Genomic DNA, 20,000 nt, shown 5'->3' on the forward strand with positions numbered 1-20,000 from the left:
AATCTCCGCTCAGTCTCCTCATGCGAGTGTGTGTGTGTGTGTGTGTGTGTGTGTTTGTGTGTGTGTGTGTGTGTGTGTGTGTGTGTGTGTCCACCAGAGGGCAGCCTCCGCTCAGTCTCCTCATGCCAGTGTGTGTGTGTGTGTGTGTGTGTGTGTGTGTGTGTGTGTGTGTCCACCAGAGGGCAGCCTCCGCTCAGTCTCCTCATGCGAGTGTGTGTGTGTGTGTGTGTGTGTGTGTCCACCAGAGGGGAGCCTCCGCTCAGTCTCCTCATGCGAGTGTGTGTGTGTGTGTGTGTGTGTGTGTGTGTGTGTGTGTGTGTGTGTGTGTGTGTGTCCACCAGAGGGCAGTCTCCGCTCAGTCTCCTCATGATCTGATGATGTGGCGTTCGGGCCAGTGTCTCTGGTCTGGCTGGTTGTTAGCATAACCTGATAGCAAACAATCACAGCTACACAGTCTGACTGCAGAAATCTCCATTCTCCACTGAAGACCAACATTCACTGCAGACAAACATGTTCTTCCTCAGTGTTTCTGTCTTGTTTTCCAGCACAAATATCTAAACATCCTTAAATCAGGAGACACTTACTGGAGAAGAGAAATGACTGAAGATATTAAGACTGAAAAATGAATCAAAATGAAGTGAGTTTGTGTTTAATACAAGAACAAATATCTGTCGGTGGAGTCAGAGAAATAATCTTATCTCCTTTTGAATTAACTCTAACTCCACTGGCAGATATGTGTTCATGTTCTTAAAGGGATAGTTCACCCAAAAATGAAAATTAGCCCATGATTTACTCTCCCTCATCCTAGGTGTGTATGACACTCTTCTGTCAGACGAACACAATCTGAGTTATATTAATAAAGTCCTGGCTCTTCCCAGCTTTATAATGGCAGTGAATGGCTGTATGTTTTGTACGTCCATCATAAAAGTGAATCCATGTGTGTGTGAGTGTGTGTGTGTGTGTGTGTGTGTGTGTGTGTGTGTGTGTGTGTGTGTGTGTGTGTGTGTGTGTGTGTGTGTGTGAGTGTGAGTGTGTGAGCTACTTGTGGTCCCGGCCCAACCAACACTTCATCACAACTCCTCCATTCAGCTCGGCTCGTCATCCATAACTCAGCCAGGATCCTTGGAGTTGTAATTGATGATCAATTGAACTTCCCAGAACACACTGCTGGAACTGCAGATTTGCCTTGTACAACATCAGGAGGATCAGCTCTTCCGATCAGAGCTACACAACTCCTGGTCCAAGCTCCTGTTCTCTCCAGACTGGACGACTGTAAAGCACTCCTGGCTGGTCTTCCAGCATCTGTCAAACCTCTGCAACTGTGTGTGTGTGGCTAATGTGAGTAACAGGGACATTAATGAGAGAAGCGGCTGTTATTCACTAGAGGAGTTCAGGAGGAGGAGTTCATTCTTCTTCATTATGGACACAAACGACAAATGTGATATAACAGAAGGGTTTTGAGTTTGGATCTAAAATGGGAATCAGTATTCCGGAAGATATGAAGAGGCGAGATTATGAATAACTTTAAAAGTGAGGAGAAGTATTTTATAGTTGATACAGTAAGTGATGGAGAGCCACTGAAGCTGTCATAAGATGGGGGTGATGTGATGGACAGAGGGGGTACGAGTGATGATACGAACAGTTTGGGAACAGTTGTAGTTTATGGAGGGTTTTATGCGGGAGGCAAAACAAAAGGGAACTGCAGTAACGAGAGGTGAGGATGTGGACAGGAATGGCAGTGGAGTGAGGCGAGATGACAGGAATGGCAGTGGAGTGAGGCGAGAGGACAGGAATGGCAGTGGAGTGAGGCGAGAGGACAGGAATGGCAGTGGAGTGAGACGAGAGGACAGGAATGGCAGTGGAGTGAGGCGAGAGGACAGGAATGGCAGTGGAGTGAGGCGAGAGGACAGGAATGGCAGTGGAGTGAGGCGAGAGGACAGGAATGGCAGTGGAGTGAGGCGAGAGGACAGGAATGGCAGTGGAGTGAGGCGAGAGGACAGGAATGGCAGTGGAGTGAGGCGAGAGGACAGGTGAGGCGAGAGGACAGGAATGGCAGTGGAGTGAGACGAGAGGACAGGAATGGCAGTGGAGTGAGGCGAGAGGACAGGAATGGCAGTGGAGTGAGGCGAGAGGACAGGAATGGCAGTGGAGTGAGGCGAGAGGACAGGAATGGCAGTGGAGTGAGGCGTGAGGACAGGAATGGCAGTGGAGTGAGGCGTGAGGACAGGAATGGCAGTGGAGTGAGGCGTGAGGACAGGAATGGCAGTGGAGTGAGGCGTGAGGACAGGAATGGCAGTGGAGTGAGGCGAGAGGACAGGAATGGCAGTGGAGTGAGGCGAGAGGAGAGGAATGGCAGTGGAGTGAGACGAGAGGACAGGAATGGCAGTGGAGTGAGGCGAGAGGACAGGAATGGCAGTGGAGTGAGGCGAGAGGACAGGAATGGCAGTGGAGTGAGACGAGAGGACAGGAATGGCAGTGGAGTGAGGCGAGAGGACAGGAATGGCAGTGGAGTGAGGCGTGAGGACAGGAATGGCAGTGGAGTGTATTTCAGTATTTCAGAAAAAATAAATATATATATAGAAAAGACAAGAATAGAAAAACATTAAATATAAAAACAGTTCAGTTTCACATTAATTGTAGCTAATTTTAAATAAAAAGGTTTTTAAGTCTTTTTTAAAATGATCAACTGGCTGTGGAACCCTCAGGTGGTCTGGCAATGAGTTCCACAGTCGCGGGGCAACAGAGGAGAAAGCACGATCTCCCATGGTCCGGAGCTTGGTTCTGGGAGGACGGAGACGATTGCCATTTTGTGAGCGGAGGTTTCTGGTTGATGCTTGCTTGGTGAGAAGTTCCTTGAGGTAAGGGGGAGCATTTCCATGAATGCATTGGTGGGTGAGGAGAGTGATTTTGTATTGGATCCTGGCGGAAATGGGGAGCCAGTGAAGTGCTTGAAGAATGGGGGTTATGTGTTCATATTTACGCACTCTCATTAGGATCCTAGCAGCACTGTTCTGTATGTGTTGGAGTTTCTGCAGACTCTTGCTAGAGATCCCATACAGAAGTGCGTTACAATAGTCCAGCCTGGAGGAGACAAAGGCATGGACAAGTTTAGTGGCGTCAGAAAGAGTGAGTGTGGGACGGAGTTTGGCAATATTTCTAAGATGGAAAAAGGATGATTTGCACAGAAATGTGAGGCGAGTGAGGCGAGAGGACAGGAATGGCAGTGGAGTGAGGCGAGAGGACAGAAATGGCAGTGGAGTGAGGCGAGAGGACAGAAATGGCAGTGGAGTGAGGCAAGAGGACAGAAATGGCAGTGGAGTGAGGCGAGAGGACAGAAATGGCAGTGGAGTGAGGCGAGGGCAGGAATGGCAGTGGAGTGAGGCGAGAGGACAGGAATGGCAGTGGAGTGAGGTGTGAGGACAGGAATGGCAGTGGAGTGAGGCGAGAGGACAGAAATGGCAGTGGAGTGAGGCGAGGGCAGGAATGGCAGTGGAGTGAGGCGAGAGGACAGGAATGGCAGTGGAGTGAGGTATGAGGACAGGAATGGCAGTGGAGTGAGGCGAGAAGACAGGAATGGCAGTGGAGTGAGGTGTGAGGACAGGAATGGCAGTGGAGTGAGGCGAGAGGACCGGAATGGCAGTGGAGTGAGGCGAGAGGACAGGAATGGCAGTGGAGTGAGGCGTGAGGACAGGAATGGCAGTGGAGTGAGGTGTGAGGACAGGACGCAGACGGATGATGTTTCGGAGAGGGTGGTAAGCAGACCGGGTCACATTATTAACATGAGAGGTAGAAGAGAGGGTGCTATCGAAGACTCTTCACCTGAGGGAGGCGGAGATGAAGGGATATCAATGGGAATAGAAAAATGATGGAGTTTTTTTAATGTTGATCTTGTACCTATAAGAAGCAATTCTGTTTTATTGCTGTTTAATTTGAGGAAGTTTGAAGTGAACCAGGATTTTATGTCAAGAAGACAGTTAGTAAGGGAGGATGGTGGAAGTTTTGACTTAGGTTTGGTGGAGAGATAGAGCTGGGTGTCTTCTGCGTAGCAATGGCCAGCACTCCAGGCCAGCACGCGCTACTCCCTCCAACCCCTGGTTATCTGAGGTTCTTCGCGAACACCGGACTGAACTCAGGGCAGCGGAGAGGAAATGGCGCAAATCAAAAGACACATCTGACCTGAGTATGTATAAATCTCTCCTCTCTTCCTTTTCTGTTGATATTCATGCTGCAAAATCTTCATACTTCCACAACAAGATCAACAGCTCCTCCAACATACGATCACTCTTCAAGACATTCAACTCTCTCCTCTGTCCACCTCCACCACCACCCACCTCCTCCTTAACTGCTGACGATTTTGCAAACTTCTTCACCAACAAAACAACAACTATCAGCAGTCAGTTCTCAGCTCCACACACACAGGAACCCAGACTGACCACTTCCACAGCCAATGTCCCTCTGTCCTCCTTTTCTCTGCTATCCGAGGAAGAAGTATCTACACTTCTCCTCTCCAGTCATCCTACCACCTGCCCTCTAGACCCCATCCCCTCACACCTTCTACAAGCCATCTCTCCCACACTTCTACCAGCACTCACACACATCATCAACTCATCCCTACATACTGGCACTTTCCCTACAGCATTCAAACAGGCTCGGGTTACTCCACTGCTTAAAAAAACAACACTAAACACATCATCTGTAGAGAATTACAGACCTATCTCTCTCCTACCATTCATTGCGAAAACACTCGAAAGAGCTGTGTTCAACCAAGTAACATCCTTCTTGTCTCAAAACAACCAGCTGGATGTCAACCAATCTGGCTTCAAGAAAGGCCATTCAACTGAGACTGCATTACTGTCGGTCACTGAAGCCCTACGGATCGCAAAAGCTGCTTCCAAATCTTCAGTCCTCATTCTCCTGGATCTGTCTGCTGCCTTCGACACTGTGAATCATCAGATCCTTATGTCCAGCCTCTCATCACTGGGCATCACAGGAACTTCCCTCCTCTGTTTCGAGGGCTATCTCACAGGTAGGTCCTTCAGGGTCGCATGGAGAGGCGAGGTATCCAAAGCACATCAAATGACCACAGGGGTTCCCCAGGGTTCAGTTCTTGGTCCCCTCCTCTTCTCCATCTACACCACATCACTGGGACACATCATACAGGCACATGGTTTCTCATACCACTGCTATGCTGATGACACACAGCTCTTCCTCTCATTTCAACCAGATGATCCCACAGTAGCTGCACGGATCTCAAGCTGTCTGGCGGACATCTCGACATGGATGAAGGAACATCACCTGCAGCTCAACCTGGCAAAGACTGAGCTTCTCGTCCTCCCTGCCAATCCGTCTCTACAGCACGACTTCACTATCCAGCTAGAAATCTTGGAGTAACGTTTGATGACCAGCTGACCTTCACAGATCACATTTCAAAGACAGCTCGATCATGCAGGTTTGCACTGCACAACATCAGGAAGATCAGGCCTTTCCTAACTGAGCATGCAACACAACTTCTCGTCCAGGCCCTGGTCATTTCTAGGCTCGACTACTGCAATGCTCTTCTGGCCGGACTTCCATCATGTGCAACCAAACCTCTACAAATGATTCAGAATGCTTCAGCTCGTCTTATCTTCAACGAGCCCAAGAGGGCCCACGTCACTCCTCTGTTCATCTCTCTGCACTGGCTACCTCTCGCTGCTCGCATCAAGTTCAAGGCATTGACGCTTGCTTACAGATCTATCACAGGCTCAGCTCCTTCCTACTTTCACTCAATCCTACGGGTCTACATCCCTACCAGAAGCCTACGATCGGTCAAAGAGCGACGTCTCGTGGTTCCATCACAGAAAGCCACAAAATCACTTTCCAGAACATTCTCAATCACAGTTCCATGCTGGTGGAACGCTCTCCCCACCCTCATCCGGAATGCAGAATCCCTGACAACATTCAAAAAACAGCTGAAAACCCATCTCTTCCGTGAGCACTTAACCTTATAAAAAAATAAAAATAAAAATAAATAATTCCTTCCCCTTCCCTTTAAAACCTCACTTGTCGGGTTTATGCTACTTTGAATAATGCCTGAACTTTGTTTTTTGAGCACTACTTGCGTTGTTTTTGCCTCTTCATGATGACTCGCTTAATTTTGTCCTAATCTGTAAGTCGCTTTGGATAAAAGCGTCTGCTAAATGACTAAATGTAAATGTAAATGTAAGTAAATCTGATATTTACGGAAGATGTGGCCAAGGGGGAGAAGATAAATAATGAACAGCAGGGGTCCCAGGACGGAGCCCAGAGGCACTCCTGTGATGACAGGGACTGAATGAGAGGTGAATGATTTAAACTGAATGAACTGAGTGCGGCCTGAGAGATATAATAAACCAGATAAGAGGTGTGTTAGTGATACCAGTAGAGGAGAGTCTGTCTAGATTAGGACGGTGTGTGAGATTGTTTCGAAGGCCGCACTCAGATCAAGCAGAAGGAGAACGGATAGTAAACCAGAGTCAGCCGCTCGGAGAAGGTCGTTCGTGATTTTAAGGAGTGCTGTTTCTGTGCTATGAAGAGGACGGAAACCAGACTGGAATTGTTCATATAGATTATTACAGGAGAGATGAGAATGGAGATGAGCAGCAACTATTTTTTCAAGGATTTTGGAGATGAATGGAAGATTTGAAATAGGACAAAAAATTTTGAGTTACAGAAGCTGTTTAAGAGAAGAAGGAACAATTCCAGTGGTAAGAGAACAGTGAATGTTGTCTGTAATGAGAGGACAGTAGGAAGGGTCTAATCTGTGGAGATGTCATTGACTGAGGGTTAGGGTTAGGGTTAGGGTTACTGAGGGTAAGGTTAGGGTTAGGGTTACTGAGGGTAAGGTAATGCTGAGAGTAAATGGAGCAGAAGTAGACATAAGTTGCTGGTGGATGTGTTCAATTTTTAAAGAGAAAAATGATAATATAGTATTACAAAAATCAGAAGAGTACAAGTGAGGAGGAAGTGGATTATCTATCCAATCATCACGTCAACCCAACCGGCTGTCAACAATCAGTGATCAACATGTCTACCCTATCAGCTACATGAGTTGAGGCCTATAAACACACAGTCGACTCTCCCGTGTTCCTCGACAGTCTCCTCACACTCGCCTGTCCTGACCAGGAATACTGGTGGAGTTCTCCTTATCTTGGGTGTGTTTTCATAACAACACAGCAGAACACAGAAAGGTGGATGATTTGATCAATCAGTGTGAATGTTCCTTCCTCCTGCAGATATGGACAGATAAAGACACTGAGAGCTGATGAAAATAATATCTGTTATCTGCTGTGAATCATCGACTCCTATGGGAAGGTATTACTGTGTTTCTCGAAACGTTTAGCACATGTGTGACCCTGGACCACAAAACCAGTCATAAGGCTATGTTTTTTGAAACTGAGATTTATATATCATCTGAAAGCTGAATAAATAAGCTTTCCACTTATGAATGATTTGTTATGATGGGCAATATTTGGCCAAGATATAACTATTGAAAATCTGAAATCTGAGGGTGCAAAAAAATCTAAATATTGAGAAAGTCGCCTTTAAAGTTGTCCGAATGAAGTCCTTGATGTTGCTGCATTCACTCACAAAATATTTTGTGGATATATTTACAGTAAGAAATTTACCAAATATCTTCATGGAACATGATCTTTACATAATACATGATTTTTGGCATAAAAAAAAAAAGAAGATAATTTTGACCCATACATGTATTGTTGGCTATTGCCACAGATATCCCCGTGCGACCCGTGACTGGGTTAGACTGGGTCGTGACTGGGTTAGACTGGGTTAGACTGGGTTGTGACTGGGTTAGACTGGGTCGTGACTGGGTCGTGACTGGGTTAGACTGGGTAAGACTGGGTCGTGACTGGGTTAGACTGGGTCGTGACTGGGTTTGTGGTCCAGGGTCACATTTCGCCTGTTTTCACACACGTTCCAATGTTCTCAATGTTTTCTGCAAAACTCGCCTCAATGTCCTCATTTTGCCAGGAAAACACAAACACACAATATAATTACCTCAAGTGTCACACTGTGAACTCAGATAACACACATTTATCATGTGTAAACATGAGGTAGCAAAACTGATGACGCTCCAATCAGAATCTCAGGATTTGGCCGAGGATGCGGAATTATATATATATATATATATATTACTGTAATTGACAGTAAACTACTGTATTGCATTCCAAGTTCATATTTAATTCTTTGGTATTTGACCTTTTCTTTTCTACTACTTTTCTTCTTCTGAAAGATCTCTTTAAAGAAGTAATGAAAATAAACTTTTCTTAAATATTATGGTGAATTGTTTCATGAATTGTGTGTTAGCAGCGATCCAGAAGAACTGTAGTAATCTTCCACCTTTGATCCAGTTTCTGAGGAAAAAACACAGTCGTAATGTTTTATGGGTGTTTTCTCAACCGCACTGATATGATAGTGATGAAAACATTGGGTTATGAAACCCGACGGGACCTTTCTCTCTCGACACCAGTGACGGGCCAGGCGTATCCCAGAAGCCCCTGCTGTTTGATGGTAATGCTGACGATACGTGACTGAATTCTGTTCTCAGAAGCTCAATGTTCCTGCTGTATTGATTTTGTTGGCACATTATTAATACGGCCATCCAATGGGAGCGAACGACACACACGTTACGCAACTCAACATTTGGCACAAGAGTGCATGAAGAAAACACTGTTCCAGAACATGAGAGAACAGAGTCACACTGGATCAGAAGCTTCCAGACTCGAGTCAATACACTTCATTTCTACAGCGATTCATACAGGACAGATCCATTCAGAGTAGCTTCGGTCATAATAAAGAGAATCAATAATGCAAACTTCATCAAATATGAGACGGAAGACAATAGAGTCATTATTCAGCCCAAGAATAGACTAGTCATCAATTAGATAACTTAATAAAGAAATTAAATGAGTGAAGAAATGAAACCAAACACCTTGTAATCACGGTTTGCTTTGCTTACATGATGGAATATCATCAGTGTCGCAAGTTATTTTAGCAAAAATGACGTATCCAAATGCCAGGTTATTTTGGCTAGAAGTGTGTTTCTCATAGTCGGACTATATCAGTGAACCGGTGAGATGACGGCTATTATTCCTGGATATGAAGTGTTTAAACCCCTTAACAGGAGCGAGTGATGTTGTGAATAATAATAGGACTTCAGTTGTTATTGGAATCTGCCCTTGCTTTCATTGAATGATCATCTTTTTCTCTGTAGCTTCAAGTTCATTCCTGCAAATATGTTCCAGAATAAGAGCTTCTGCAGTGCCAATAAACACAGCCAACAAAAATATCTTCTAAAAATCATGTGCTATGAAAGTTAAGAAAACGTTATTTCTCAATATTCTTCAAACAAATCATGTTTTTTTAAATGTTTTAGAAAACGTTAATGGAACATTACATTGTATCATTCTTCAAACATAATGGGAACATTACTTTTGAACGTACGGAAACAAGTAACAATATTTAAAAATATGTTTCAGGAACTCTCCATGAACATTCTGTTGCTGGAAGAATGTTTGTTCATAACTTCGAGGACAGAACGTTCCCTGTTCTCCGAGACGAGCTCCAACACGAACACGAGCAGCTTTACTTCAGATCATCTATAACCAGAGGTGTTGAAGACAAATGAAACAAACACACATGGCTAAATGTTTTTTTATTTACTTGTTAAGACAAAAAAGTCATTTCCAGATTCAGGTCCATTTTAAATAAAAGCTCCAGTTTACAAATGCAGAGACTATAGACATCAATTACTGACAGCAAGATTCATAAAAATAAACTCTTCCATGCAAACGTTTATCTGGAAAGCGAATAAAAAAGCATGTGGAGATTGCAGGCCTGTGATTATCAACACACACACACACACACACACACACACCGATCGATGGAGAGCAAGTGCTGCGTTTCAGAGCGTTTCAGGACAGCGCTTTCAGAGGGACAAAGGGAAAGACAAATAGTTTCTTCTCATAAATTACAGACTTCCAACAAACAGCTCTCGTCCCGTACCAGCACAAAGAGCGATTACACAGGTCACAGACACACAGGAATGCTGGGAGAATGGCTTCTCCTCCAACAAAGAGCGGATTGACGCGCGGCTCATTCAGCAGCGCTAGCCAGCGTTAAACTAGGCCACGATTAAGCAACTTCAATCACCACCGAGACCCTCTTCTCTTCCCACTGTCCTCTGCCAATCTTAGAAAGTGTTGGATCAAGTTTTAAACATCATTTATGTGGAAATTTGGCCGTGAGTTCCATCGTCGTTCTCGCCGTCTCAGTTGTTTTCCTGTGAAACGGTGGTTTCCTGTAAAAAACAAAACATAAAAGCGGTCAAACAAAAGCACAAGCTTCTAATTAACAGATAAAGACTTAAAACTTAACAGCGAGTGAACGATGAGCTCATTGGCGCTTTGCTATCTTATCTTATCAAAGCACAGCGCTGATGTTGAAACTATTTTGTCCAGACAGCGATTTGGTCAAAGTAAAGTTATGCAAGCTGTGAATGCAGATAAGTTTGGCAGAAGTGGAGCACATGTGGAAGACATTATCCTGCGGGAACAGACGTTACGTCACGGAGCGTTCAGGGCTTTACACACTCCGACTGAAGCCACACAACACCACTGCTAATACACTGATAACAGCTTATCTTCAGATAAATACATATTAACTTTCTAGCCTGAGACTCTTTCAAAGGGTTCCAGTTCATTCAGATTCACCCGATTGATCTTATCGGATCGTTTGAGGTAGAAGCGAGCCTTCGGAGCGTGTGATTGGCTGAATGTGAGGTAGAAGAGAGCCTTCGGAGTGTGTGATTAGCTGAATGTGAGGTAGAAGCGTGCCTTCGGAGCGTGTGATTGGCTGAATGTGAGGTAGAAGAGAGCCTTTGGAGTGTGTGATTGGCTGAATGTGAGGTAGAAGAGAGCCTTCGGAGTGTGTGATTGGCTGAATGTGAGGTAGAAGAGAGCCTTCGGAGTGTGTGATTGGCTGAATGTGAGGTAGAAGAGAGCCTTCGGAGTGTGTGATTGGCTGAATGTGAGGTAGAAGCGTGCCTTCGGAGCGTGTGATTGGCTGAATGTGAGGTAGAAGCGTGCCTTCGGAGCGTGTGATTGGCTGAATGTGAGGTAGAAGAGAGCCTTTGGAGTGTGTGATTGGCTGAATGTGAGGTAGAAGAGAGCCTTCGGAGTGTGTGATTGGCTGAATGTGAGGTAGAAGAGAGCCTTCGGAGTGTGTGATTGGCTGAATGTGAGGTAGAAGAGAGCCTTCGGAGTGTGTGATTAGCTGAATGTGAGGTAGAAGCGTGCCTTCGGAGCGTGTGATTGGCTGAATGTGAGGTAGAAGAGAGCCTTCGGAGTGTGTGATTAGCTGAATGTGAGGTAGAAGCGTGCCTTCGGAGCGTGTGATTGGCTGAATGTGAGGTAGAAGAGAGCCTTCGGAGTGTGTGATTGGCTGAATGTGAGGTAGAAGAGAGCCTTCGGAGTGTGTGATTGGCTGAATGTGAGGTAGAAGAGAGCCTTCGGAGTGTGTGATTGGCTGAATGTGAGGTAGAAGAGAGCCTTCGGAGTGTGTGATTGGCTGAATGTGAGGTAGAAGCGTGCCTTTGGAGCGTGTGATTGGCTGAATGTGAGGTAGAAGAGAGCCTTCGGAGCGTGTGATTGGCTGAATGTGAGGTAGAAGAGAGCCTTCGGAGTGTGTGATTGGCTGAATGTGAGGTAGAAGAGAGCCTTTGGAGTGTGTGATTGGCTGAATGTGAGGTAGAAGAGAGCCTTCGGAGTGTGTGATTGGCTGAATGTGAGGTAGAAGAGAGCCTTCGGAGTGTGTGATTGGCTGAATGTGAGGTAGAAGAGAGCCTTCGGAGTGTGTGATTGGCTAAATGTGAGGTAAAAGCGAGCTGGAGTGTGTGATTGGCTGAATGTGAGGTAGAAGCGAGCTGGAGTGTGTGATTGGCTAAATGTGAGGTAGAAGCGAGCCGGAGTGTGTGATTGGCTGAATGTGATGTAGAAGCGAGCCTTCGGAGCGTGTGATTGGCTGAATGTGAGGAAGAAGCGAGCCGGAGTGTGTGATTGGCTGAATGTGAGGTAGAAGCGTGCCTTTGGAGTGTGTGATTGGCTGAATGTGAGGTAGAAGCGTGCAGGAGTGTGTGATTGGCTGAATGTGAGGTAGAAGCGAGCTGGAGTGTGTGATTGGCTGAATGTGAGGAAGAAGCGTGCCTTTGGAGTGTGTGATTGGCTGAATGTGAGGTAGAAGCGAGCAGGAGTGTGTGATTGGCTGAATGTGAGGTAGAAGCGAGCTGGAGTGTGTGACTGGCTAAATGTGAGGTAGAAGCGAGCCGGAGTGTGTGATTGGCTGCGGCACGATTCTACGTCAGCTGACCCTCGAGCGACTCTCTGCGTTTATTCATGAGAAAGAGCTTGATCTATCCAATCACTGCGCTGTATTACGCATGAGATCATCGCATTACAGGAGAATTCAAACAACATGCGAGAGCGGCTTCTGCCCCCGCGATAAGTTCAACAGCGCTCGCAACGCGGATCATATCGTTCATATACGGACCGGAGCGTTTCACTCGATATACGACACAATAGAGGAGAAAACACCAGCGTAACTTCAGTCTCATGATGACTTTAATCCTAACACACATTGGACTGATGAAACGAGGATGAAGGACTCTGGCACACTCACATACGGTGTCCTCTCCCCGTATCGGCTCCAGAAGGTCATCCTGACGGCGTTGCGGTGTCCGGTGCGCTGGTCGAAGGTCTGGCAGGCCTGGAACGGGGGACTGTAGAGGTGAAGACTGACCGCGCTCTCAGTGTGACTGACGTTCTCCACGCGGTGAAGCCCGATGGAGTCTGGAACAGAGAAGAGTTTCAGGTCATGCAGCGCAAAATTATAATTGTCTGATCTGTTGCAAAAAAGCATTGTTGATGAACATAATATAATAATAAGAAATAAACCCTTTTGGTATAAGATCAGTGATTTATTCTACTTTATGATGCTGGAAACTATTATCACCTGATCATCTTTGTTTCTGGTTTCCTTTGCAACAAATGATGTGCTTGTTAAACACTGTTACAAACACCACAAACTCATATAAAAAACCAAGGGCCCTATCTCACACCCAGCGCAATTGACTTCGTACAGCGACGCATGTGTCATTCCTATTTTTCACCCGACGCACAGCAGACCTTTCCCTCCACAGACGCACGTCGGTAAATTAGGGAATGAACTTGTGCTCCCGGGGGCGGTTCAGTGAAAAGAGGAGGCGTGTTCCGGCGCAAACGTTCCCTGGTGCTATTTTGCAGTTTCAGAAAACAATTCCGCCACTGACCAGGAGAAACCTCGTCTAAAGTCAGTGGAGCGTTGCACATGTTATTCAGATGCTATTTTAAGGGCGCATGCTTGGCCATAATGTAGCGTGTGCACAACACACACATTCTCTCATCTACACACAGACGCATAATTTTTGCAAATCATAGGCTACATTATTACAAGGAAAAACATTAACACACGAAATCATTGTTGTGTCCATGATATGTGAAAGAATAGGCATAAATCTAGCTTACACATTTACCCAAATTATTATACGCCTGTTTAACCGAAGCTAATCTGGGTGTGTTTCTCCATCCCCAATGTCACTTCTCTGTGTTTTACGGCCCTGACGAGAACGTCGGTCTCCTCGGCTGTGAACCGCTGCTGGCGTGCGTCTGGCAAATCCGCTGTTATAATAGCAAACCGCCATGGAACAAGCGCGCCTGCTCTTAAAGGAGAACTTGGTAACTTTTTTAACTTAATAAAACTGTCTAGAAATCATTTGGATGGTTAAACAACCTGTTCTGGTGATATTGGTGACTTTCCCCGCTCCCCCCAGCGTTCCCAGGCGGAAAACCAACCTTGCAACTTGCGCACTGCCGTCCCGGCAAAGTGAAATTGGAAGTCTCGTGAGAACCGAGAACGAGAAGAGAACGAGCGCGAAACACAAATTGCTTTACGCCAATTCGACATAAACACACACGCATGTATGATGTATTACCAGATGACCCACCTCGGTAGACATAGCTCCACGCGATACAGTTGGCTTGCTCCGATCAAAACAAACGCACATGAGCAGCGGTAGAGAGGGGGAGGAGGCCGCCGCAAGTGAGTTTTTTACGACTGTGTTGTGAAATATACGCCCCCCCCCCCACAGCTGTAGGGGGAGCTCGTGGGGAAAACATGCGACAACAAAAGGGAAAATCAGCGAAGAAGTGACTAGAGTTCGCTAGAGTTACAGAGTTCTCCTTTAAAGGGAATGTGAGATGACGCTCTGATTGGTTTATTTCACGTTACGCCCAAACCACACCTATGAGTAATGAAGCTACTTCAGACCAACACATTTTAGATTTGCGTCGGCGTCCCGCCGGTATAATAGCAACAGCGCCCGAGATCCACCCACAAAGTTACTTGCGTTTCGCGTTTGATACTTGCGTTTCAGATCGTTAAAATAGGGCCCAAAGAGTCAAACTGCGCAACTAAATGAAACACTGATCACCATAATGGTGACATTTTCAATAAAACATCAATATCTAAACCTCTGTTAATTCTCAATAAGAACCTCAGCAGATGAAAGTCAGAAATAAAGTCAAGCTGGTTATTAATAAGTAAAGCTGGTAATGCTGTTAGTGGAGTTGTTTGATCCTCCTCTGCTGAGATCTTGAGAGATTTAATGTCTTCTTTTATCTTCAGTTGATTTCATCTAAGACTGTGGCTAAAGTCAGTTGTAGTTCTTGTGTTTGTCATGTCTTGTTTAATGTCTCAGTCATGTGATTCCCTGTTTTAGTCATGTGACCCTGCCATGTGTTCTCTTTTAAGTGTCATGTTCTTATTGGTTCATTGTATCATTGTGCACAGGTGTCGCTTGTCTTGTCATTAGTCCTTGTATATTTCAGCCCTCATGAAAAAAAAAAAAAAAAAAAAAAAAAAAAAAAAATATCCAAGATGGCGCCGCGGATGGCTGCCTCGGTGTGGAGCTCTCCAGTTATTGTGTTGTTTTTGTTGGTTTGTTCTGCGTTTAGTCATTCTTTTCCTATCAGTTTCACCAAAGACGAACTACTGGACATTAGGAAACACACACCAGACAACTTTTTTACAGATTTTGATTACTCAGACGTTTTACTGGACATTCTCGTCGGAGGGGCAGCGGTGTTGTTCAAACGCGCGGTCAGACGCAAACGCGGGAAGCGCGCTGGCGCGCTGGTTAAACTCCGCGAGCGCGGCCTCCGTACTGCACTCCCCAGTATTCATCTTGCGAATCTCCGATCTCTTCCTAACAAAATGGACGAACTTCTTCTCCTCACCCGCACTAACAAGGATTTTTTAAACTCCGCTGCTCTGTGCTTCACTGAAACCTGGCTGAGTGAAGCCATACCGGACAACGCACTACATCTGCCGGGCTTTCAGCTGTTCCGAGCGGATCGCATCGCGGAACTAACGGGGAAAACGAGAGGTGGTGGATTGTGTTTCTACATTAACGAAAGTTGGTGTTCAGATGTAACAACACTGAAGAAGATGTGCTCTCCTAATTTAGAGGCACATTTCATAAACTGTAAACCTTTCTACTCGCCGCGGGAGTTTTCCTCATTCATTCTCGCGAATGTTTACATTCCTCCAGACGCGTGTGTGAGCGCGGCGATACAACAGCTGGCTGAACATATAGCTGAAATGGAACAAAGGTACCCAGACTCTCTTTTAATCATTCTTGGGGATTTTAACAAAGCAAATCTCTCCCGTGAACTGCCAAAATACAGACAGCATGTTACATGTCCTACCAGAGACAGTAATATATTGGACCACTGTTACACCACGATAAAGAATGCGTATCACTCCGTCCCACGGGCAGCTTTGGGGCTCTCTGATCATTGTTTGGTTCATCTTATACCGACCTACAGGCAGAAACTGAAATCAGCTAAACCTGTAATAAGGACTGTAAAAAGATGGACCAACGAAGCAGAGCAGGATCTACAGGCCTGCTTCGATTGCACTGATTGGACTGTTTTTGAAGCTGCAGCCACCGATCTGGATGAGCTCACAGATACTGTAACATCATATATCAGTTTCTGTGAGGATACATGCATTCCTACCAGGACATTCTTATCATTCACTAATGATAAACCATGGTTTACTGGGAAACTCAAACAGCTTCGTCATGCCAAAGAGGATGCTTACAGAAGTGGGGATAAAATCTTGTATAACCAGGCCAGAAACAGACTGACAAAGGAGATCAGAGTTGCTAAAAGAAGCTACTCTGAAAAGCTGAAAAACCAGTTTTCAGCCAACGACCCGGCATCAGTCTGGAGAGGCCTGAGGAACATCACCAACTACAAATCACCATCCCCCCGATCTGTGGAGAATCAACAACTGGCTGACACTCTCAATGCATTCTATTGCAGGTTTGAGAAGCCCAGACTCACACCTCACACCCGCTCTGATGTGCACTTCACACATCCACCATCACCTCCTGCAACCCCTCTCCTCCCCCCTTCTGCCATCCAACCTGAGCTTAAGGTCTGTGTGGAGGACGTGAGCCGAGTCTTCAAAAAACAGAAGACTAGGAAAGCTTCAGGCCCAGACGGCATCTCATCTGCTTGTCTAAAAGCCTGCGCTGACCAACTGGCCCCAGTCTTCACGCAGATCTTCAACAGATCATTGGAGCAGTGTGAAGTTCCCTGCTGCTTCAAACGCTCCACTATCATTCCGGTTCCCAAAAAACCTAAAATCACTGGACTTAATGACTACAGACCTGTCGCTCTCACGTCTGTGGTCATGAAGTCGTTTGAAAGACTGGTGTTGGCCTATCTGAAGGACATCACTGGACCCCTTCTGGATCCCTTTCAGTTTGCTTACAGAGCAAACAGGTCTGTGGATGATGCAGTCAACATGGGACTGCACTATATCCTGCAACATCTTGACAGACCTGGGACTTATGCACGGATCTTATTTGTGGACTTCAGTTCGGCCTTCAATACCATCATCCCTGATCTTCTCACAGCCAAACTGACTCAGCTCTCCATGCCATCCTCAATCTGTCAGTGGATCTCCAGCTTCCTGACAGACCGGCAGCAGCGAGTGAGACTGGGGAAGCTCACATCCAGGACCCTCACCATCAGCACTGGCGCCCCCCAAGGGTGCGTTCTCTCCCCACTGCTCTTCTCCCTGTACACTAATGACTGCACTTCTAAAGACCCCTCTGTCAAGCTCCTGAAATTTGCAGACGACACCACCGTCATCGGTCTCATCCAAAATGGTGACGAGTCTGCTTACAGACTGGGGGTTGAACAGCTGGCTGTCTGGTGCAGCTATAACAACCTTGAGCTGAACACGCTCAAAACAGTGGAGATGATTGTGGATTTCAGGAGAAAATCCCCAGCACTCCCCCCTCTCACCATCATGAACAGCACTGTGGAAGCAGTGGAGTCATTCAGGTTCCTGGGCTCTACCATCTCTCAGGACCTGAAGTGGGCAAATCACATTGACTCCATTGTGAAAAAGGCCCAGCAGAGACTGTACTTCCTTCGCCAGCTGAAGAAGTTCAATCTGCCACAGGAGCTGCTGATCCAGTTCTACTCAGCCGTCATATCGTCTGTTTTAAGCACTTCCATCACTGTCTGGTTTGGTTCAGCTACCAAATCGGACATCAGGAGACTACAACGGACAGTCCGGACAGCAGAGAGGATTATTGGTGCCCCCCTGCCAACCCTCCAGGACCTGTACTCTTCCAGAGTGAGGAAGAGAGCAGGTAAAATCATCACAGACTCCACTCACCCTGGACACCCCCTGTTTGAACTGTTACCGTCAGGACGGCGACACAGATCACTGGCCACAAGAACATCCAGGCACAGGAACAGTTTCTTTCCACAGGCCATTTCCCTTCTGAACACTTAACATGCCCCCCAAGGCATATGCCTGCAAGTGCAATACTCCCACTGTCTAGTGCAATATTCTCTTAACTCAGGTGATATTTATATTTATATTATTCATACTACTCAAAATACTGTAAATATGTTCATAATCTGTAACATGCACTAGACTCCCACTGTCTAGTGTAATATTCTCTAACTCAGGTGATATTTATATTTATATTATTCATACTTCTCAAATACTGTAAATATGTTCATAATCTGTAAATGTTTATTCAGACTAAACCCAACTGTGACCCCTTTTTTTTTACTTTTTATACTATTTTATTTTATTTTATTTTTTTATATATTTTACTCTTAGAATTTGTATTACTATGTTTCTTGTTGTATTTGTATTTGTATATGTGCACTGGAAGCTTCAGTACCAAGAAAAATTCCTTGTGGGTGCAAGCACACTTGGCAATAAAGCTCTTTCTGATTCTGATTCTGATTCTGATGTTTGCCTTGTTACTTTGACAAGTATTGTTACGTGTAACCACTTTTGGGAAGCGGCATGTCCATGTTCATGTTTCTGTTTTGAGTTCCATGCCATGCAAGCCTGAGTCTCTTCAAGTCATGCCATGCAAACCTGAGTCTCTTCACGTCATGCCATGCAAACCTGAGTCTCTTCACGTCATGCCATGCAACCTGAGTCTACGGACAAGATGGCCACCGCACGTGTGTCTACTGAAGGGGTGGATTCTGGAATCAATATATAGCTAATCAATATTTTTCCTTCTAAATATCACATGAGTTGAAAGACTTCTCTAGGCTTATGAGATTTTACCTTGTTATAGAAGTTATCAGTCTGGTATTCTCTAATGTCTGAGCGGTGACTGAAGGGTCTAGCCCACGCCAGTAATGCAGTGACAGTGCTTGCTTATTTAGCCGGCTTCCAGAAATGAAATATGGACATGTTTTGTTTGAGAAAGGTCTTCAACATGTGTTAAAATATATAAGGGTCATTGGAACCAATAGTTTAAGGGACCATTTCTTTGTTAAAGTCTTACTTTCCAGTTAGATTAAAGTGTCCTCTCCTTGAGAGAAAGAACGTATTATCTTGATGTTTTGAGAAGGCTCTCCTATTTATAGTTAGAGCCTGGCCAAATCCAACCTTGAAGAAGCTGTGTGTTGGTGTGTGTGTGTGTGTCGGTGTGTGTGTTAGTCTTCTTGGTTACAGGAGATTGACTGAGTTCTGGACAGGCTGTCGCCCAACAACCCAAATCTGCGACCTGGAAGATCAAAACGTGCCTAACTTCAGGGTCCGAGTGTCTGCATAATCGATGGAGATGTGTCTCAGTCTATCTGTATATGTGTGGAAAATTACTGTTTATCTATTTCTTAGCTCCGGACGATGCGGCACTGATCATTATGGCCACGCCTATTTTGTGTGTGTGGGCAGCACATCGACTCCAACCCTTGAGCCGGCCGAGCCAGAGGCCCCTGGCTAAGATGGCGCCGTTCCAGAGTCTCGTCCCAGGATGGCCACAAGACTGGTTGCCCACTGAAGCTAAGCAGGGTTGAGCATGGTCAGTACCTGGATGGGAGATCTCCTGGGAAAACCAGGTTGCTGCTGGAAGAGGTGTTAGTGAGGCCAGCAGGGGGCGCTCCCCCTGTGGTCTGTGTGGGTCCTAACACCCCAGTATAGTGACGGGGACACTATACTGTCAAAGATCACCTTCCTTCGGATGAGACGTTAAACCGAGGTCCTGACTCTCTGTGTTTGCCCATTTGCCTTTGTCCATCATGGCCTCCTAATCATGCCTATACATACTGATTGGCTTCATCACTGTCTCCTCTCCACCAGTAAGCTGGTGTGTGGTGGGCATTCTGCCGTCGCATCATCCAGGTGGTGCTGCACATATGTGGTGGTTGAGGAGATTCCCCCCCTTCTATGTAAATCGCTTTGAGTGCCGAGAAAAGCACTACATAAATGTAATGAATTATTATAAATATTATTATTATTATTATTATTATTATTATGAGCTCACTGCAGGCCACGCCTCTATAGCTCCACCCAAGAACATTTTGGGG

General features: G+C 45.8%; 1 protein-coding gene across 1 annotated transcript in view; it reads right to left on the reverse strand.

The window, feature by feature from the left end:
- Positions 1-9,677: 9,677 nt before the first annotated feature.
- cdo1 (cysteine dioxygenase, type I) overlaps positions 9,678-20,000 on the reverse strand; it is a 17,887-nt gene continuing 7,564 nt past the window's right edge. The window contains exons 4-5 of the mRNA XM_082188961.1: positions 12,715-12,884; positions 9,678-10,339 (exon numbers count right to left, since the gene is read on the reverse strand). Of these exons, the coding sequence (XP_082045087.1) occupies positions 10,310-10,339; positions 12,715-12,884 (200 nt within the window). The 3' untranslated portion in view covers positions 9,678-10,309. The remainder of the gene's footprint in view (positions 10,340-12,714; positions 12,885-20,000) is intronic.

Source organism: Leuciscus leuciscus (genome assembly GCF_965113295.1).
Source record: "Leuciscus leuciscus genome assembly, chromosome: 13".
NCBI classification, from domain to species: domain Eukaryota; kingdom Metazoa; phylum Chordata; class Actinopteri; order Cypriniformes; family Leuciscidae; genus Leuciscus; species Leuciscus leuciscus.